Raw genomic sequence first — 21,028 nt, 5'->3', positions numbered from 1 at the left:
GGCCATTTTGGATTAAAAAATGTTATAAGGAGAGCACTTAATTGCTTAATGGTGAGGAACCAGAATCTCACTGTCGATGCAAAGGTTGTTGTTGTTGTTATGTGCCGTCGAGTCTTTTCCGACTCATAGCGACCCTATGCACAACAGCCCTAAACCCTGCTCTATCCTGCGCCAACCGCACTGCCTCTGACACACCCATCCTGATTACCCCAGTCACTGAATCGATCCATCTCATAGAGGGTCTTCCCCTCCTGCAAAGTCATGTGGTTCAAATCCTCTAGTCACTTAATGGGGGAAGGATAGGCAGTCAACTCCCATGCAGTTTACTGCCTCTGAAAACCCACCTGAGGGTCAACTATGAGTTAGTTCCAACCCAATGGTACCTACAACAATAATTCTGCAAGAAGCTCTGGTGGCTTAATGTGTACCATGCTGTGATACTAAACAAAAGGCCAACAGTTCAAATCCACTAGTTGCTCTATAGAGATTGGTAGTCTCAAGATTTACAGCTTCATAAATGGTAAAGAGTTGATAAAGTCAGGTTTAATGTCTGTGTATTGAGTTTGAGTTTTTAATGGGTTTTAGGGTTTGGTTTATCACAAGTTCAACTGGAAATGACAAGTTGAAGAGTAATGATGTGGCATTAATCATCAAAGAGCATATCAAGATCTAAAATACAATGCTGTGAGTGGTAGGATACTGTTGTAGGGGTAAAAATCAGTCATTACTTCAGTAATGAAAAGGCTACTTTATTCTGGCTTGTTTTATAAAAGGAAAATGATAGGCAAAGTGTAGGGGAGAGTAAGAGCTGACAGGGCAGCTAATGTGGAGATTCCTCGGCTACATTTTACAGATTTATACAAGTTACTACAGTTCCATTTATGTCAAGGTAAAAAGGGTGCTCATACATTTTGCTTCCTGGGTTCTTAGATAAGAAAGGCCTTTAAGGGTAACAAGTTTGTGTCTACATCTTATCAGAGAACAGGATATTCACAGGCACAGGAAAGAGGAAATGAAGGCATGAGATTCGAATCACCTGCTCTGAAGGAGAAAGATGGGCAATCTCCTCCCATGATTAGCCGCCTCTGAAAACCCGCTGGAGGGTCAGTTAAGAGTCAGCTCTGACTGGACAATAATACATAACAGGTGGATTGTGTAGTCCAAGTTAATGGAAATAAAGCAGATAATAAACCTATGTTCTTAGGAGGTGCAGCTCCTAAGATGCTGATACTTTATGTACATAATAAAGGAGCTTCACTCGCAAAGTGGGTGAAATTCAGAAGCCACAATGAGGGTTTTGCAAATTGACTTTTTTAATTGACTGTAAAACTTCAAAATCAGCTCAATACTCAGTAGCTGGCCGCGGCCGCCATTTTACCACAATAAAGAAGCTTTCAGCTGCAGCGAAAAAAAAAAAAAATACTCAGTAGCTATTTCTGCCAAGGTCAGACATAGCCGAATGTTTTATTCTAAAACATTACTATTCATACACATATAAGGAAGTTCTGTTAATACATATTTAAATATGTTGTTATGTGCCCTTACATACAAATCATAGTGAGCTTGTGAACAATTGATCTAAACCCAGTCCTGTCCCACAACATTCTTACCATCATCTACTCACTCGAGCCCATTGCTCAAGTCACTTTATGTGGTGTTAGTCCATCTCATTGAGAGGCTTCCACTCCTTCACTGGCCTTTCCAAGCATGATTTTCCTCTCTAAAGATAGTATCCCCCAACAACATGCCCAAAGTATGTGACCTAAAGCTTCACCATGCTTGCCTCTAAGGAGCACTCTGGCTGCACTTTCTCCAAGTGAGAGTTTGTTATTTCAGCAATCCATAGGATATTCAGTACTCCAACATCACAGCTCAAAGTCATCAATTATTCTGTCTTTATTCACTATCCAGGTCTCAGATACACTGTAGGTGATTGGAAAGATTATGGTTTCAATCAGGTGCACCTTCGTCTTTAAACTGACATCACTGTTCTTCAGGACTTTGTAGAGGTCTCTGACAGCTACCTTTCCCAAAGCTGTACATCTCCTGATGTCCTGACTACTGGTACCAAGGGTATTGACCAAAAGGGTAATCAGAAGAGATTGAAACTTGCATTGGAATGATAAGCCAAAATAAGGGGAAGGAATGCTGACATAAGATTAGCTGAATAGTTAAAAGCAGCTTGAAAAGACAAAGCAAAATATAAAGATGTGCAAGGAGCCGGAGTTAGAAAACCAAAAGTTAAAAACATGCTCAGCATTTCTCAAGCTGAAAGAAAAAATCAAGCCTCAAGTTGTGATACTAAAGGATTCTATAGGCAAAATCTTGAAAGCAGGAAGCATAAAAAAAAAAAGATGGAACACACAGTCATTGCAGCAAAAAGAACTGGCTGAAACAGAACCATTGTAGGAAATAGCATATGATCAAGAACCCAACAGTACTGAAAAGGTCCAAGTTGCACTGAAGGTATTGGGGGGGGGGGATCAAAACCCTAACAAAAATCAACTGAGATGTTGGAGGAGATTGCTGAAGATCCCATGGACTGCCAAAAGAACAGATGTCTTGAAGAAGGTGCAGCCACAGTGGCTTCTTGAAGCAAAGAGGGTGAAGCTTCATCTCATACTTTGGGCATGATGCTAGGAGAGGTTCTCTGAAATATCATCATGCTTGGGAAGGTGGAGGGAGGGGAAAGAGAGGAAGACCCTCAACCAGATGGGTTGACATGGTGGCTATGGCAATGAATGGGCTTGAGAGTGTCAGATTATAAGGATGACACAGGATAGGACAGTCAGTATTCAGTGTTCACAGGTCGCTGTAGGTTGTACTCAGCTCGATGGCATCTAACAACAATCCATCTCTGTAAGGCCACACTGCTTGGAATAAAAAACCTCCAGACTTCTTAAGAGAAATAAATGTTAACCCGAGCAATTCCCATTCTTCTTCAAGAGGCACACCCTTCTCAGTGGAACCTTTATTAGCTCTTCTCTTCAGACATACTTCAAATTAACACATTTGAAATCTTTTCTTTTTTCTAAAACGAATCTATTCTTGCTCCTTGACTAATCTCATTCTCCCAGTCTCCTTCCTAAGAGGGCTTCTGGGACAGTGAGATGCAGTAGCTAAAGCCCTGAATGCTGCAGCCTCGATTCATGTGCACACACGTGAATGTCTAGGCCAAGTTCTCCAGCGCTTCTGTGCCAGGGAAGACATTTACAGCACAGCGGCGCTGAAGCACCTCGGAGTCGCGCTTGCAGCACCTGGTCTTTCTGATAGACCTGCTGCATCCTTGTTGCTAGAACCCGAGCCGCGGGTAGGGGAGGCATGGGAGGAGCTGGGAGGGAGACCAGAGCTCCGCAAAAAGAAAAAGAGGGTAAGGAATTGCGCTCACAATATGCAAATGAACCTGGTTCGAATCCACCAGCTGCTTTACGAGAGAAAGATGGGCAAGCTCCTCCCGTGAGATTTACTGCCTTCTGAAAAGCCGCTGGAGAGTCAGCCACTCGATGGTTGTGGTGGTTGTTTGGAGACATGGAGTCGAGTACGATTCATAGCTACCCTATGAACAAAAGATCTGAACAGTCCATTGCAGAGTTAAGGGTCTTCTCTCCTTCCCCGACTGATCTCCACCCTTCCCAGCATCATGTCCTTCTCCAAGGAATAGCCCCTCCTAGCAACATGCCCGAAGTACGTGAAGCGAAGCCTCATCATTCTTGCCTCCAAAGAGCATTCTGGCTGCACCTTCTTCAAGACGTATCTGTTCATTCTCCTGACTGTCCATGGGATGTTCAGTGCTCTTCTCCAACACCACAGATCAAAGGCGTCAATTCTTTTTCTGCCATCCTTTTACACTGTCCAGCTCTCAGATACATACATAGCAAGTGATCGGAAAAACTATGGCCTGAATCAGACGCACGTTAGTCCTCAAACTGATATCATGATACTACGGTGTTTAACAACTACTCCACGGAGCCCTGCGGCGCGCTACAAATTGTGTCATTCCTCCGCGCCCGCGGGACGGCCGCTGATTGGCCCGCAGGCTCGGGGGCGGGGCCAAGCGACTGAGGCGAGCCGCGGCGCGCGGTCAGCGGATTCCACTCCGCAGCCTCACGGTGGTCACGATTCCCTCTCGGCTTCGGACACCTGAGGTCAGCGGGCCGCATGGCTGGGACCCACGCGCCAGACAGCAGCAGGAGGAGGAGCGGGCCGCCAATGCCTCGCCCTGGGCCCCCTCTCGGCGCAGGGTGTCCCCCGACTAAGAAGGCCCGGATCTTCCCTGACGCTCCAGACCCGGAGGACCCCTTCGGCGCGCACGGGGACTTCACCGCCGACGACCTGGAGGAGCTCGACATCCTGGCGTCGCAGGCCCTGAGCCATTGTCCGGCGCCGAACGCGCCCAGTGAGTGCACCTCGGGGCCTTTTCCCCCAAAGGGTGGTGGCGACCCCTGACGGGGAGCTGCTGCCCGGGACTCTGGTCCCATGTTCCCCCTCCACCCTCCAGAATTAAGGACATCCCGATGTAAACAGAGATTGTGTTCCAAAAGGTCCTTTGCTTTGAAGGGAGGGACTGTATCAGGAATGTCCTGCAGCAGATTTGCAAGAACAGAAGGCTAGGCTCGCGTTTTCCCGCGTTGTCAAGTTTGGGCCATTCAGTTCTTGGTTCTGAACCGTGATCTTTGGAACCACCACCACCACCCCTTCGGCACCATCACTGTCCACTCCGCATTCTTGTGGGCAGGTTTTAGATCCCTTGCAACAGTGGTAGAGGGGAGGGTTAAAAGGGACTCCTAATTTATACAACCACTAAAATGATTTACCTCGTACCAGGATTTTTTTGGGTAGGTGCCCAAGTGGACCGGCAGGGAGTGAGTTTTGTTTAGATTCTAAAAAGAAAAGGATTTTTGAGGACACCTTGTATTTCTCCTTAGATATGTCACAGATCTCTTAAACCCAGAGACCCACTTGCCTGTAGCCAGGTCCTGTGATACCCAACAAAGGAAGCATTGAAGAAACATTCAAAAGAAGAATGTTCCACAAGACAGTAACTGTTGCCACTCTATCTGGTACAAGGTGGCTCCTCCCCTGGTACAAGGTGGCTCCTCCCCTTTCCTCAACCTTACATCTAATTATTTTTTCTATCTTGTCACTTTTCACCTTTTAAATCCATCTTTGGAATCCAGCCTCTTCCCATCATCTCTCTGATCTATTCCCATCTTATCTCCTCTACCCTAGATGGTAGTCTAAATTGTCTCCCTACGAGCTCACGCCACAGCCAGCGTGATCTTTTTCAGAATTCCAGGCTGGCTGCATCTCAGAGTTGCGTGTGCACACAGGCTATCTCTGCTGAAAGTCCTTGAATGACTTGCCACTGTTTTCTAGAATGAAAGACCAAACTCTTTAACCAAACCTACAGGATCCAGTGAGGTTCAGCCCTTGCACACTTTTTGGGTTCTAGCCTTGCTGATCCTCCTGGATTGTTTGGAACCTCTCTGCTTCCTTCATTGCCAACGTGTTGCTTTCTTATGTTTTGAGTGTTCTTTCCACCCAAACCCTTTCCTCACCCATTTGGGGTTATGGATTGAATTGTGTCATTCAAAAGTTACCCCCATCCCTGTAAATAGGGCCTGTTTGGAAGTAGAGTTTTCTTTTGTAATGATGCCATGCCAGGGTAGAGTGAATGAATCCTAAATCTAATCCTACTGAGTAGTGTTTTATAAAAAGAACCTATTAGGTGAGCTGATGGCCTAGTGGCAAGAAGCTGCACTGCAATCCCAGAAGTGTGTGGTTTGAATCCACCAGGTCCTCTGCTAGAGAAGGAGGGACAATCTCTTCCTGTACCAGTCAGATCTGATTTGACAGTACATACACACACACACACACACACACACACACACAATTTTTTTTTAAAGAGCATATTAGATACAGTTGCTCGCAAGAAGAGACCACTCAAGGAAACAGGAAATTACCCTCCCCTAAAGGTATGCCCTGATTTGGACTTCTAACCCTCACATCATTGATTTTATTATAGTTGTTGTTGTGTACCATCTAGTCGGAATTGACTCAGCTGACCCTCCAGCAGATTTCAGAGACAGTGAATCACACATGAGATTTCCCATCTTTTTACTGCAGAGAGCAGCTGATGGATTTGAACCACATGCCTTTGGATTGGGAGTGCAGCTTCTTACCACTAGGCCACCAGGGCTCCCTTTATTAGAGTAGCTTAGGAAACAGAGGTTGAATGAAGTCTTGCTTGTTCTTTAGCTCTCAGATCAGCCATCTATTCCTTAGAGAAGGTTCCAGTCATTCTAGTTAGGTTAGATCTCTTTATTATAGGCTTTCTCTTCTGCAGCTCTTACCATAGCTATACTTTTACAATTATTTGTGTGATTATCTGTTGAATAGCTTGTAGGAACTTAACATTGTGCCTGGCATTTTGAAGATGCTCAGTAAATATTGTTGAGTAATAAACCACAAAGTCCTGGTCAGTGAGGCGTCCACAACACCTTTTAGCTCTTATATGAGACTCTTGGGATTGGGTGGAGGGCAGAGGATGTGGGCAGGAATAGTTATTTTTATAAATACCATGTATGATGTTGAAAACAGTTATGTATTACTTTAATCCTTCTCTAATTTGAGTGTTTTCTTCTCAGCATTGCCTGGCAAAAGTGAGTAAATGTTGGGTCCTGATAAGCACAGGGGAACTGTTTTTTACAGGTGTCCCTAACTTCTGCAGAATAGATGGGCTGTCAAAGAACAAAACTCCTGCAGCAAAAAGCAGAGGAAGTATGTCAGTTAACGATAATTTTGAATCAGAGATACTTCAGGCACAGTACAATGAGCTTAAAGAAAAGGTAAGTGACTTTATTGTGGTTCATTCATCCACTCATTCATGCATTATAAAGCATCAGACAATAAAATATACTAGAGTTGTAAAACAAGTGCCCAGAGATGAAATGAAGGAAGGCTTGAAAAAGAAAGGCAAACCATTTTCACTGAAATAATCTAAATTCCTTGATTCCTAACAGGCAAGGTAAGAAAGGAAACACCACTGTTCATACACCACTTCCAAAAAGAGAAGCAGAGAGCTTTTTCTTTTATAGCCATGAGACAGAGTTCTAGCATACACGAGGCAGGGCCAGTTCCCTGGGGAAGGGCATCATGCTTTGGAAAGTAGCATGGCAGCACAAATGAAGACCTTCTTGTTGACGGATTAACACACTCACTGCAATAACCAAGCAAGCCCAGTAGTAACTGTGAGGATGGTGAGGACTCAGAAGTGTTTCACTCATTGTATGTAGGGCTGCTAGGAGTCAGAACCAGCTCCACAGCATATAGTACACCCATGTTTGTTGCTGCTTTGTTCACAGTAGCAAAGAGATGGAAGCAACCCAAGTGCCCATCAACAAATGAATGTCTTGAGAAGCTGTGGTATATTCACACAGTGAAATACTACACAGCACAGAAAAACAAGGAACTTATAAAATATTATACAAAATGGGTGATCCTGGAGAACATCATGCTGAGTGAAATATATCAGTCACAAAAGGACAAATACTGCATAATGCCACTGTTAACATGACTGACATGGGGGTTTGGGGGAAACTAAGAAAAGAGGGGATAAATAATGAACACTGCATAGGAACAGAGGAGGAAAAAAACCCTCTTTAATAGGAATATATGATTAGGCATTATTTGCATAGCAAAGTGGACTGAGGTGGGAGGAAGGTAATTGTGCAACAATGAATAAATTTTTTTTTTTATTTTGTTATTATTTTGTGTGTGTGTACCGTCAAATTGGATCTGACTGGTACAGGAGGAGATTGCCCCTCCTTCTCCAGCAGAGCATCTGGTGGATTCAAACCACATACCTCTGGGATTGCAGTTCAGCCACTGAATTTTTTAAAGAGAAAAGCAAACTGGCAGTGGGGAATAGGGAGGGAAATGTGCAACAATCAATGAACAGAAATTCAAGTTTTCTGTAACTTTCATTTAAATCACAGTAAAAGATTATTTTTTAAAAAAATAACCCCAGCTCCTGTACCAGTCAGATCTGATTTGATGATATACACATAATAAAATAAAATAACCCCAGCATATAGCAATAATCCTTGCAAGCACAGATCATAAAGGCTGCTATTTTCATTTGCAACTTTGCAAGAAAGTAGTCATCTTTTATATAATCATTTCTCTACAGATCTCTAGAGAAAATAGAAACATAATGTGGTGTTTATGTCTGTGAAGTGTGTGTCCCAGATTATTTATCAGAGCCTCAGGAATATGTGTATTAGTGACAAGTGTGTCCCTTGTCTGCCCAGCTAAACATCAGCAGTCCCATGAACAGACCTAACAGATCATGGTCAAGTCTCATTAGCACAGATTTTGACCACTCTTTGGTCTATAAAACAGAAATGCAGGGGAGCCCTGGTGGCCTAGTGGCAAGGAGCTGCAACTACAATCCCAGAGGCGCATGGTTCGAATCCACCAGATGCTCTGCCGGGGAAGGAGGGACAATCTCCTCCTGTACCAGTCAGATGTGATTTGACGGTACACACACACAAAAATTAAAAAAAAAAAAAAAAACAGAAATGCAAACGTACTGCCATCAAGTTGACTCCAGCTCATAATGCCATCCATTGGGTTTCTGAGGCTATAAGTCTTAACCAGAAGAGACAGTCACTTTTCTCCCACAGAGTGGTTGGTGAATTAAAGCTGCCCACATTTTGGGTAGTAGCCCAAGACTTAACCTACTACACCACCGGGGCTCCTCACTGATCTAAGGACACGTATTCTGTGCTCTCTAGTCCCCAGTTACTGGCAAAGCCCTTCCAACTGTGGCAATACTGTGTTGTCAGAGACCACCTGTATATAGCACCGTGGGGTATCTCTCAGTAATAGATAGCAAAGCTTTTCTTCTGAAGCTCCTTTGCATGAACTCTGCCTTCCAGCTGTTCCATTAGCCCTTCAGTATGGTACCATTTGCATCACGTAAAGACTCATTGCATGTTAAAGCTACATATGTAATTTTCTTTTACAAACTTTTTCACAAGATTGATTTGGGATTTACAGATGAAGGCAATGGAAGAGGAGATCCTCATTAAAAAGGGAGAAATTAAAATTTTGCGGGACTCCTTGCATCAAACAGAATCCACTCTAGAGGAACAGAGAAGAACGCATTTCCTTCTTGAGCAAGAGAAAGCTCAAGCACTGAGTGACAAAGAAAAGGAATTCTCCAAAAAGGTGATCCAGGATATCTGGTTTGCATGTTATAGATTCCAGCTTTGTCGTTCACTGAATTTTTCTTTAGGAACAGTGGCCAACGTGCCTGTAAATCTTCCAAGGTGATTTCAGTAGTTGCTTAAGTTCTTTGTTGTTGTCAACTACTTGCTGTGTTTTGTTGGTTTTTGGGTTTTTTTGCAGCTCTGCACATGTTTTGGAAAAGAGCATAGATAAACCTCTGCTCTGCTTTGGGAATTGGTCTTGGCAGAAATAAATCACCAACTTGGGATTTTGAGAAGCAGGGCTCAGTTAGGGCTCTTTTGGTAGATCAGGAACTCAGTTAACTTAGCTTAGGCCTAAAGGGTATGCATGAGCCTCTGTAACCAAGTCTGGGAAAAGCAGAGGGTGAAGTGAGGCCTTGAGTGACTTAGACATTGCCAGGAATTGTCTTACTCTCTACACTGTAGATACATTTCATCTTTATGGTAGGAAATATAGTCTTTAGAAGCTCCTGAGCTCGCATTTTATAGCTCTAGAGCAGCGTTAGGACGTGGCTGCTTCATCTTAGGTTTGTAATTCAGAAAAGTCTCTGATTGGTCTCCCTTTTTTAGTTGCCTGTTCATGGACAATTACCAACCACTGTTACAGCTGCTGCTGTGAAGAGTATCAGCTCCCACTCAGATCACTAGGCAGAAGTAGGGAAATGAGTGTTTCTTAAGGGGAAATAGATGCTCCTTCCGGAAGAAGAATAGTAGATAATCCAGTCCATCCCACCATTTTCCTTTAGCATTCTGGTGCTGGGAGTCTCAAGGATACGGTCTTACTCTGCTATTACTTCATTCATCAAACTTCAAAAACCCCCTCACACTCATTGCTGCCAAGGTGGAACCCACTTATAACTGACCCTTCATGAGTTTCCCAGGCCACGAATCGCCCAGCTTTTTCCTGAGGAGCTGATAGTGGGTTTGAACTATAGAGAGGCTTAACCTTTGGATTAGCAGAGCATCTCCCACAAACTGCCACCAGAGCTCCCTTTCAACTAAACTTAGTGAGTTTTAAATGGGCATTCATACTAATAGCACTGATTGCTTTACAGTATAAATGGTGACTAGCCAAGGGATTTACAATCAGACAGACCAGACTTTGTGTCCAGGCTCTGTCACTCTCAAGAGGTGAGTTCTGGCTAGACACTTAAACTCCATGTTTATCTGTTCCAGAAAATAACCAGAAAGTTTGTTGGGAAAGCAAAAGCACCTACACTTAACCAGGTCTTGTATGGAGTGTGCTTGGTCAATGATGACATTTGCTGTTGGCTAGAATAGACCTTTGGGGCCAAAACATCATGTCTCCCCACACCACACAGAGTTTTGGTAACACTTCCTAATCCTCTGCCAGACTTTAAGACCTGAGTTTGTGTGCCATTGTGTTCACTAAAAGGCCAGTGTGTTACTTGCCAAGCTCTATGCTAGGCATTTCACATATTTTATCTCTTGTTTCATCAACCATCAGGAGGATATTGTGTGACAGATAAGTTAAGATTTAGAGAGGCTTAAATAAATGATGAATCTGGTATTTGAAAGCATTGAATCCTAGTCACTGGACCACCAAAGAATGGTCTTTGAACCCTAACAAACTATCCCCACAATAATTTGGATCAGAATACTCTCTCGAGTGTCATTGTCTTGCTGGAAGAAGATTTCACTTTGACGTTTTAGGACTTTTCTATCACAATAGATTTTTATACTTAGTTTCTATTGGCTTTTTTTCCCTTTATTAACTTGAGATTTGATATTTTTCTGAATATGATGTGACCACTACAAACATGCATGTTTCTTTTGCCTACCAGCTCCAGTCATTACAGTCTGAACTTCAGTTTAAAGATGCAGAGATGAATGAATTAAGAACAAAGCTTCAAAGCAGTGAACGCACAAATAAACTGATTGCCCCTGCCATTTCCCACTGCAGGTAATGATGGTGCTGGAAGAATTCAGTTTTATATCATTGAGTAAACAGACAAAATAGCACTGTCGATAGTCCAGAACAAAGACTAGGATTTCTGTCACTTAGTCAGAGGTCCTCCTTCCTGAAGGACTTGGCAGTTTTGAAGAGACATAAATGTCTTAGAGCATTGCATCATAAAGGCCTGACACTCTAGAATTTATTCCTCTGTACAGGACTAAATAAGCACAGTTCTTTGGGATGAAATTTAATTGAACCAAACTAAAAAAGTTGGAATTCTTTTTTCCAAGCATGAGAATATTACCTTGCTCTAGCTACTAGGAATGCTTGGTTTTTGGTGTGGTTTTTTTGTTTGTTTGGTTTGGTTTTTTTTGTGTTTGTTTTTTTTTCCTTATTTGCTGCCCTGGAACCCTTGTCCAACAACCCCTGCCTTTGTTTTCAGATGTGGCCAGCCTATTAATGGTCTGTGTTCTGCCCACATCTGTTGCCAGATAGTCTGGAGAAGTCTAGTGCACTGTCAGTATCGGCCTTGAAACGTGAACAGTATGGTCTGCACATCTTTCTCTGGCCTTGAACATGCTGCTCCCACCAGTTAGGACTTTACTTGTAAAGATAAGATGTGAAATTGAGTTCTTGCTTTTGTATTGTCCATATAAGACAGGAGAGCTGAAAGGGACCTTCCCCACTGGTTCACACATCAATAGAAGAGTCTCAGTGTTTCCACCAGTTTGTTGGACACTCCAATCTAGACATTTGAGATTACTTCTGTAACATAAAAACACTGGTACTGAGGAATTTGCTTAGTTTGCAAGTTGTATACCCTCTAATAAGACCCTCTTTCTGTTGAAAGTCTTCAGATTCATTCCTTGACTATGAAAAAGAGGTTGTTTCACATCAGTAAGATGTTTTGTGGGATTAGAACTACTAGTAAAGTAGGAATTATGGCTAATATTTTCAGGATAATTAGAAGAATATAAAAATGATTTTTCCAACAATTCAGATCAAAATGCCTTGAAGTTGGAGGTTCCAAGTCACGAGATTCAAAAGAGAAAAAGGAGGCAGTTTGCGTGTGTAAAGACTGGAAACCCTGCAGAGCCCCTTTACTCTGTCCTGCTTGGTCCTCTATGAATTGACTCAATGACAGTGGGTTTATTGTGACAGTGAATGACAAATATATCAAGCATAAGCCTTTAGTTAAAATTAGACTTGGGAAAGTTTAAAGTTTGTTGTTACTAGGTTTTTTTAATGAAATATTTTAAGTGTTTGTAGCAGAAGTATTATTTTGCTTTCATAGTTAACTTTTTCCAGTCCTAGGAAAAGTCCATCCGTGATTATAAAGCCAGAAACATCGTCTCCACAATTTGGAAAAACATCTTTTCCTACAAAGGAGTCTTTTAGTGCTAACATGTGCCTTCCCTTCCCTGGCCAGACAGAGCCAGGATACAAATCTCTGGTGGGCAGAAAGGGTAAGTCAATATATATTAGTCATCTACTGCAATGTAACATATTAGCCAAATTTGTAGCTTAGAACAACAATAATCATTTATTATCTCCCAGTTTTTGTGGGTCAGCAATCCTAAATGGGCCCTGTGGAGATGACCCATCTCTACTATGGCTGGACTTAACTGCAGGCTTCACTGGAAGTACTGGATGTTTCCAAAGTGAATCACTCATATAGATTCTTGCCATACATAGGCTGCTCCCCAGAGCTACTAGAATATTCACATGACATGAAAGGCTTCTTCTAGAACAAACAAACCCAAAGAGAGGCCCAGCAGAATTTATATATTTGATGGCGTAGCCCTGGAACTCACATCGCATCCCCTCTGCCAAATTCTGTTTGTTAGAAATGAGTTTGCTGCATCTAGACCACGTTCAATGGAAAGAAAATTTCGGACTTTCCCTTTTGAAGAGAACCATATCAAAGAATTTGTGGGCATATTTGAAAACAACCACAGTCAACATCTCTTGCCCATGACTAGACAGACAGCAGGATTCAGGGCCGCATCCTCATTTTGGCCCTGAGTCTGTGCAGCTCAGTCCCAACTGAGAGAATACTACTACTTCCTAGAAAGAGACAATCCAGCAGTTACACTGAGACTGTGCTCTTGCATGTCTGTTTCTTTTATGATTTAGATGCATTGCCTCTCCCTCCCGTTTTTAAATCATCGGCCATTGTGCCTTAAATCATCGGCCTCTGAAGAACTGCAGCCCATTCATGGTTGGCATCTAGTAATTAAAGCAACAGTGTAGGGTAGTGTCCTAAGCAAGAAGAGGAACCAGGAGTTTGGATGTGAGTCCTAGTCGTAACCCTTACTGGATTGTGTGACTTTGGGCAAGTCCTTTAACCTCTGTGCCTCAGTGTCTCCACCTGTGAAGTAAGACTAATGATAATATCTCTGTGAAGAACAAACAAACTGATATGTGTAAAACTCTTAAAACTGTAATGGGGACATAATAAGTACTCACCAGGTAAGTGTTAGCAGTTCTGTTTTTATCTTACTGCCTTGTTTTGGAGTGGAGTATAGGATTCCCACCCCTGACCCCGTGCAAGTTCCTGTTTTACATGAGGAAGACAAAATATGTGAGGGTCCTTCAGCTGTTCTAGTTTTTGACTCAAGATTGAACAAGTAAAATAATTTGCCATTTTAAAAATGCATTGCATTTAAGTGCAACAATGAATGACTGGAAACCCTAAGTCTCTGTAAACTTTCATTAAAATTAATTTTTTTAAAAAATGCATTGCATTTAAGAGCTTCTGAGGTGCCTGTACATTTAGGTCAATTTTTAGTTCACATTTTATCTCGTTTCAGAAAATAAGATCCATAGTCTGGAAGGTGAATCCATAAAACAAGAAGAGGCCCAGAAAATTCTTGTTGACAACTGGATGCAGAGGTCCCATACTGAAGGTACCAGAACCTGTGCTCTGCCTGCCTGGCTCCCTTTGTCCTCTGCAAAGGCTGGCTCCATATAGAATCACCCATGGAACTGTCTGGGGGGTCTGTAATTCAGAGCACTAGACACTCCTGCGGGAGGCCAAGGAGAGTGGTAATGTGTGATAAGTTACAAAGCAGACTTTATCAAATACAGAAGACCAAGAGCAGACGTGTCCCAGAGCCTTCAAAAATCTGAGTGGATTTTTAGCTTAGAAGGTTGTTGGCATCCAAAGAATGCCCCTGCTTTCCTTCTAGAAAAAGCCTCCCCTGTCAGAACCTTCTAGAATCACCTTGTTTTCTGCAGGTTCCATTTTGATAAGCCTGCTTCTGAGGCAGCCTTTGGTCCCAGGGTCTTCCTTAGGCTTGTGTCACCTCCTGAGCAGTGGTTCTGAGGCTCCCACTGGCACTCTTTTGCAGGCACCAGGCTTTGGCAGGTAAGCATTGGACTCCTAACATGTTCATCTGGGAAGCAAGCCCTTCCGTGGCCTTCACCAGCTTTGGGAGGGCTGTGGGCTTAGCTGGGCTGGGAGTCTAGAGAATTAGCAGGAAGGTTGTGTGGCGCCCTTAACCTTCCCGTCATCCCACACTTGTCTTTTTTTTGTGTTGCCAGTACTTTGGCTGGGATTTCAGCCCTCAGGACCACAAGTTTTAGAGAAGGGTCATTTTCTTTGTCTGCCCTGAGAGAAGCACAGAGCCTGGCATTGACTGGACTGCATCTAATTGCCAGGAGTGATGGTTCCTATGACCAAGATCTAGCAAAAAGAGACAGAAGGACCCTTCCACTCTCCCAGCTTTCTGGAGCTGTGCATCTCCTCCCCCTTGTACAGTTCTTCATTGGTTTGCACTGCCAGGCTCTGCAGGACTACGCAGCAGCCAAGAGAAGTGGAGCCCCTGGGGACGCCCCAGCACATGCCCCCTGCATGAACTCTGGGGTAGAAGCCAGCCCTGAGGACTCACTTTGCAACTTGGAAGCTTTCTCCATGGCTTCACTCAGTGTTCTTCAGGACCTCGTGTGCCACAGTGGAGCAGTCGTTTGCCTGTTACTTTCAGGAAGTGGGGCAGACACTGCTTCCAGGGAAATGAACGAGAGCTTGGTTCAGAGACATGGTCACAGAGATGTGAGTGCAGCCCCAAAGGAAATTGCTATTGACCAAGCCCAACATCCACTGCTGAAGATACTGCTTCGTCTGCTGACTTTAACTTCTGTACCAACAAGTCACCTTCGAACTAGCATCCTGAGTCAGTGCCTTACGGTTTTGGTGAAATTAGCAGAAAATGCTTCTTTTGATTTTTTGCCCAGGTATAAAGTAGCATGAGAGTTATGGTCTTTTCTGGATCTTTCCTGACCTCTGAAGGTCTGTCTTGTTACTGTTGAAATATGCTCACATCCTTGACTTATTTACACTGCTTAGTTCAGGAAGTACTGAAATGACAGGAAGTGGGGCCAGGTGTTAGCAGAAGCAAGGAAACGGTTCATTTGGTTTACTTCTGCCTTTGTATAGCAGGTTAGCAGAGGCACACATGATAAAAGGAGACTGTTGGCTATCATGGAATAGTGCCCTGCACCGTAAGACAGACAAAGGCTAAGCCGAAAGGCCTTTAAACCTGGGACGTGTCAGGTGAAGGTCACCCAGCCATAGCCAGGTTTAAATCTGGTGGAGTCCCTAAGGAAGCACAGGGTAAGAGGAGGATTTGCAGCTCGCAGGCAGACTTGCTAGGAGTCCCCATCATCATTGTTATCTGCTGCTGGCATGAGCCATAGGTTGCTTGCTCATCCTAAGTATCGTGGAATTGACAGTGTAAAGATGCCGGCTAGTGAGAACTGTTCTCACATATTCCTAGCCTGGGATTCCAGGGTTCTAAGACTGGTAGAAACTATAAACACATTTAGACCATCTTCTTCATCCAGTCACTCAGTCCCTCCTCAGCACTCCACCAAGGGACCAGGTGGAGAGACTCCACCAGCTGGACGGAATTTTGTCTTGTCTCTGAGTTCAGAGTTACCATTTCCCTAAAATACTTCTGGATCTTCATTCCCAGTGAACCAACCAGCTTATATCTGGGCTGGTCCAACCTGTGGCACTCAGAGCTGGACATAGGACTGAAGTGTAGTGTGAGCGACATAATAGGGGCAAAGCCATTTCCAGGTGCCTGGCAGGGTCCAGCTCATAGCTGGTTATTTGTTTCATATTTGTTAAACAAATAAATTACAGAAATGATAATTTTTACCAGTTCTTTTGGCAGATAAAGCATTTCCTTTCTAGAAAGATTGTCGATTGGACATTAAACGGCCATCGAATGAGTGCACTATAAGCATTTCAAAGCATAAAAGCACTATGAAAAAGGCCTTCCACTCCCAGCTCATATGATACCTTCACCGCCCTGCGTCCTCACACTTAGTACAGAGCCTGGCTTGCTGAAAGCAGTCGTTACTTGTTGAGTGACTAAACCCTGTCTCAGGTAGAGAAGCCTGTCTGAACGTCCACAGAGCATGAGTGTGGGTGAGGGTGACTTTCAGGCCAGCAGTCAGTCTTCTGAGCCATTGCTCTGTCACCGTCTTCCACCAACTCCCACTCTTTCTCTTCAGTGTTCCTTTATGCTTTGCATGCTTAAGCTGAACCCTGCTACGTGTCCCTTCTGGTCAAGAGCTGTGTGAGAGTTGAGGACAGAGGTGCTGTCAAGGCTTAGAAGGAACGTGTGGTGCCATGCAGGTAACCAGGAAGGCTGCAGCAGCATCTGGTCCTCACCTGTTTTCTCAGCGAGCTCCTTGCCCAGCCTGGCTTTAAAGCTCATTGACCCTCCTTCTCCTTGTCTTATTCCTGCTGCAGCTACTGGGGACATAGCAGTACAGGGTTGTCTGGGGGCTGGGTAGGGGAGCGGCCAATAAGACTCTCCTTCCTATGTACCATTTATTTCAAAAGGAGAGTCTGCTGCTATGAAAAAGTAAGTTGGAAACTATTATGTTGTATGGGTTTTGCTTAAAGACAAGAGTCCAAGGCCCTCATGGGCTACTCAGGGGCCACTTCTAGCCTCATGGAATTGGGTAACGAGTTTAAATTTAAGCTTAAGTACAAACATTGGCAGTTCAGTCTGTATCAAGCTGTGCTGCTCACCCAAAGGCTGCATGTCTCCAATGGCTTGGATTCATTAATGATTGTTCAGGAGGAAGATGAGAACTCTGCTCCTGGTTCTACTCTTTTTTTTAAAAAAAAAAAAGTCCTTGCTGTGTAGTCAGAACTGACTCATAGCTGAGTCTCCAGCCAGTTTTCCAAGGCTGTGCGTTGCGCAGGAAGGGACTGCTCATTTTTCTCCCATGAAGCAGTTTGTGGGTTTGAACTGCCTACCTTTGGGTTGGCAGCACAGCTCCTTGGAATCCTGGTGAAGTGTTGCTGTGAGTTGGAACAGACTCGACAGTAGTGAGTGACAGAGTCCATGCCACCTGGTAACTGATGAGTTTGTAGCCTATTGTTTGGGGTTTGTTCTAAAATGAGTTCAATCAAAATAATATGAAACTCTGCTTCCTAGTGAGGCTGAGGAATATTCCTGGTGCTCTGTGCTCAAACACTGCAGACAGTGAGCAAGTGCACTCACCAGAAACCAGACACGAGAACGTTGTAGACTCACCTCTCAGCCCCACCCAGGCTCCTGAATGCTCACCCCCGTTTGATGTGGATTGAGCAGACAACAGTGTTTATGCTGGGACACTGGTCATTAATAAAAGTCCCTTTGCACCCAGGACCTGAGAATTCCTGGAGTCCCTGTCAGGGTACATTGCATGATGGGCATCTTCTCACCTCTGGCCACAGGCATCATGTTTCCCAACAAGTGAGGAAAATGGTCTTTTTGCTGCGAGTAGTCCGTGTCCAGTCCACGTCAGTTCATGGGCACAAAACACTTAGAACATTTCTTTTACCACATTTTCACTCAAGTCCCTCTGTGCAGGCAGGGATGGGAAGAGCCCAGGGATTATATGTGGGTCAGGAATCTTGAGGTCACTGACAAAGAAAGGCCTTGTCAGTGGTCAGCTCCTGCAGGCCTAACCTGACGTTTTATACCCAGTCTTCCTTCACATGAGACGAGTTTCATAGCAAGGGCATAATAGGCCAGCACTTGAATGCAGATGTGTCAGAACAGCTTCATCTTTGTGCTGCGTTACTGTGATTTTGAAGGAGCTCTAGTGACCAATTGTAAGTACTCAGCTGCTGACCAGAAGGTATGTTCAAACCCACCAGCCACACCACAGAGGAATATAGCAGTTTGCTCCAGTAAGGATCACTTTGTAAAACCCACTGCCTCTTCAGTTCTGAAGTTCAGCCTGCCCTTCCGTGGGCTAAGAGGAGAGTGCCTGTCTTTCTCCCATGGAACAGGAGGAGGATTTGAACTTCCAACCTTTACATTAGCAGCCTGATATGTTACCTACTGTGTCACCCAGGACAGTTCTATTCTGTCCTATAAAGTTTATCTGTTGACTCAAACAAAAAAAAATCTGATTGTTATTCTCATCTAAAGAGGGTGAATTCTGGGGTGGAGTGAGTCATGTCCCTCGGGACCTGTTTTGTAGGTTCCAGAATGTGCTCCGGGTGCTACCACAGTGCCTCAGCCCAGAGACGCCCCTGAACAGTGTGCTGCTGACCATCAAGCTTCTCTCCCTCTTGGTGGACGACGAGAGGCTTGCGTCTCAGCTCTGCTGCCACTCAGGTAAGGTAGGACACACGGTGAACTGTGCATCTGGACTGCTGGACGGGAGGGCTGTGGCAAGGACAGGGCCGAGGCTCTCCTGGGGGTAGCTTGCTCCCCTGGCTCTGGGCGAGAAGGGCACCCTGAGTGACGTGGGGCATCCTTTTCAGAGGGCTGCCTGTTCCTGCTGCTGTACATGTCCATCACGTCGAAGCCTGACAAAGCAGCCTCGGAGCGACAGTGGCTCCAACTGGAACAAGAGGTGAAAATTCAGACCTGTCTGAAGACCACTTACCCCACCTCCCGCCATGCCTACCCTCAGTCCTGTAGATCTTTTTCTGTCCCCAGCCTAGGGAGAGGGGAGCTTTGATTCATGGGGAGCTTTGATTCATGTGGTAATGAGGTTATCAAGTCCTGAAGGAGCCTGAGGGCTTCACACCACACAGATGCGTTACAGACAGGCACAGCCCAGGCTTGCGTTGGACTTGGCGAAGGACTGATCCTGCCCTGGTCTGGGTCCTGGTAGCTGAAACTCCCTAGAGGCAGGTGGCTTGCCAATGAGAATAGATGTTGGTTCTGAGTCTGGCCTGAGAAGGCCCCACGACACCACTTCAGAGTCCATCTGTACAGATGAGCAGTTGTGAAAGCAGTCGGGCTCTTAGAAACCAGGATGGCCCCAGCTGTAACGGAGCTCTCATCCTGGGGATGGGACGGCTCGTTCTAGGTGGTGTGGCTCCTGGCGAAGGTCGGTGTGCAGTACCCCTCCTCCCCAGTTATCGCCTCTGACTGCCAGTGCAACGTGGAGGTGAGTGGCCCAGGGCAGGAGCCCACTGGTGTGGCAGCTCTGAGTGGACAATGACCTCATGCTCCCACCACTCAGATCCCCCTCACCTGAGGTGCTGGGCAGCTGAGCAGAGCCAGGAAGCTGACAGATGTGGCTTGCTGGTCCCCTCCCCTCCCCCAGGCAGTGAGAGCCCTCACGGTGATGCTGCACAGACAGTGGCTGACCGTGCGCAGGGCAGAGTGGCCCTCATGGACCGACCAGCAGAAGCACACGGTGCGGTGTCTGCGGGACATTGTGCTGCTGCTGTACGGCCTGTCCCAGAAGGACAAGCTCTTCACGGTGCACTGCGTGGAGGTCCTGCACCAGTATGACCAAGTGATGCCAGCGGTCAGTGCGCTGATCCGGGGACTCCCTGACGTGACACAGTGTGAAGGTGAGCCAGTAATCTGATTTCTTGGCCTGCCTTCAGCCATCCGCCTCCATCGGCCACTGCCTTTCACAGTCTTATTTGTATCGACTGCCTGTCCATTGAGTTGCCATGGCAAAGCCACAGTTTTTGCAAAAACAGCTGTGTGAATTGCCTTTGTGTCACTTTGCTTAAAGTTGTTGAGGGAGCACGGCCTGTGTGTGGATGGGACTGATTGGTTCCTGCAGGTGCTGGGGAGAAGTGGGCCTCCCTCTGTCCCCAGCACCTTCAGGCCTTCACCACAGAACCCTCATCTTTTTGGCTCAGAAGCAGCACTCTATGAGCTCTGTGCTGCCGAGAACGAAGTGGACGACCTCGAGATGGACTGTCCCTGAAGCCTGCGAGCATCCAGCCACGCAGAAGCCCGGCACCACCCTTCTCCTCACTTCATCAACTGATTAAAAGCAGTGGGCCTGCTCCTACCAAGAAAACACCAGCTGTGGTGGTGTTTCCTAGGTTTTCTGTGTTGGTTGATTGGGAGGGATAGTACAGGACCCTAGAGCCAGCTGGGATCCTTTTTCCTATCCCAGACTAGAGCTGAGCCTGTCCCCATGGCAACTATAATCTGCCCTGAGGAAGGAGCCCTGCTCTGTTTGCGACTGCTGAGTCATTGTTCTGGGCTGGAGCCATGGGAATAAACCATCCTGGTCAGAGGACAAGCCCTCACCCCAAGCCTAGACTAGACAGGCCTGGACACGCAGGGGCCCCAGCATTGCCGGAAATAACTTCCCTAGCAGCCTCAGCACCTGGCCTCCAGCTGGTACTCCTTGGGCGAGCACCGAGGTGCATTTGCCAGCAGTGCAGCGTCCACTGTAGCTGTGGCTCCGAGAAAGCCCAGGAGCGCCACAAGGGGGAGGAGGAGAGGGCCTGTGGGGGAGAAAGGCCTAGACCCCGCAGGAAGAGGAGGAGCAGGGCGGGCTCTGTCACGTGGGCCCAAAGGCAGGCCTGACTCACAGATGGGGGGAGCCATGGGCGGGCCTGGGCTGTGTTTCA

The 21,028-nt window shown here is 45.5% G+C and overlaps 1 protein-coding gene across 1 annotated transcript; it reads left to right on the top strand.

Moving 5' to 3' along the window:
• Positions 1–4,158: 4,158 nt before the first annotated feature.
• ATRIP (ATR interacting protein) lies at positions 4,159–20,370 on the top strand. Its single transcript, XM_006893024.1, has 13 exons — positions 4,159–4,396; positions 6,712–6,848; positions 9,064–9,234; positions 11,060–11,178; positions 12,481–12,638; positions 13,986–14,081; positions 14,413–14,542; positions 14,719–15,408; positions 18,670–18,806; positions 18,956–19,047; positions 19,510–19,594; positions 19,754–20,002; positions 20,303–20,370. The coding sequence occupies exons 1-13, from the start codon at positions 4,159–4,161 to the stop codon at positions 20,368–20,370; spliced, it is 2,370 nt and encodes a 789-aa protein (XP_006893086.1).
• Positions 20,371–21,028: the final 658 nt, after the last annotated feature.

Source organism: Elephantulus edwardii, unplaced genomic scaffold, assembly GCF_000299155.1.
Source record: "Elephantulus edwardii isolate Elephantulus edwardi_28Jun2011 unplaced genomic scaffold, EleEdw1.0 scaffold00121, whole genome shotgun sequence".
Lineage (NCBI taxonomy): Eukaryota > Metazoa > Chordata > Mammalia > Macroscelidea > Macroscelididae > Elephantulus > Elephantulus edwardii.
This window is presented reverse-complemented; position numbering and strand designations above follow the sequence as displayed.

Bases quoted from the DNA above. Each gene is read 5' to 3' on its own strand.
- ATRIP (XM_006893024.1), top strand. From the start codon at position 4,159: ATGGCTGGGACCCACGCGCCAGACAGCAGCAGGAGGAGGAGCGGGCCG. The intron at 19,595-19,753 runs GTGGCCCAGGGC...TCCCCCAGGCAG, and splicing joins CCAGTGCAACGTGGAGGTGA to TGAGAGCCCTCACGGTGATG. The intron at 20,003-20,302 runs GTGAGCCAGTAA...TTTTTGGCTCAG, and splicing joins TGACGTGACACAGTGTGAAG to AAGCAGCACTCTATGAGCTC.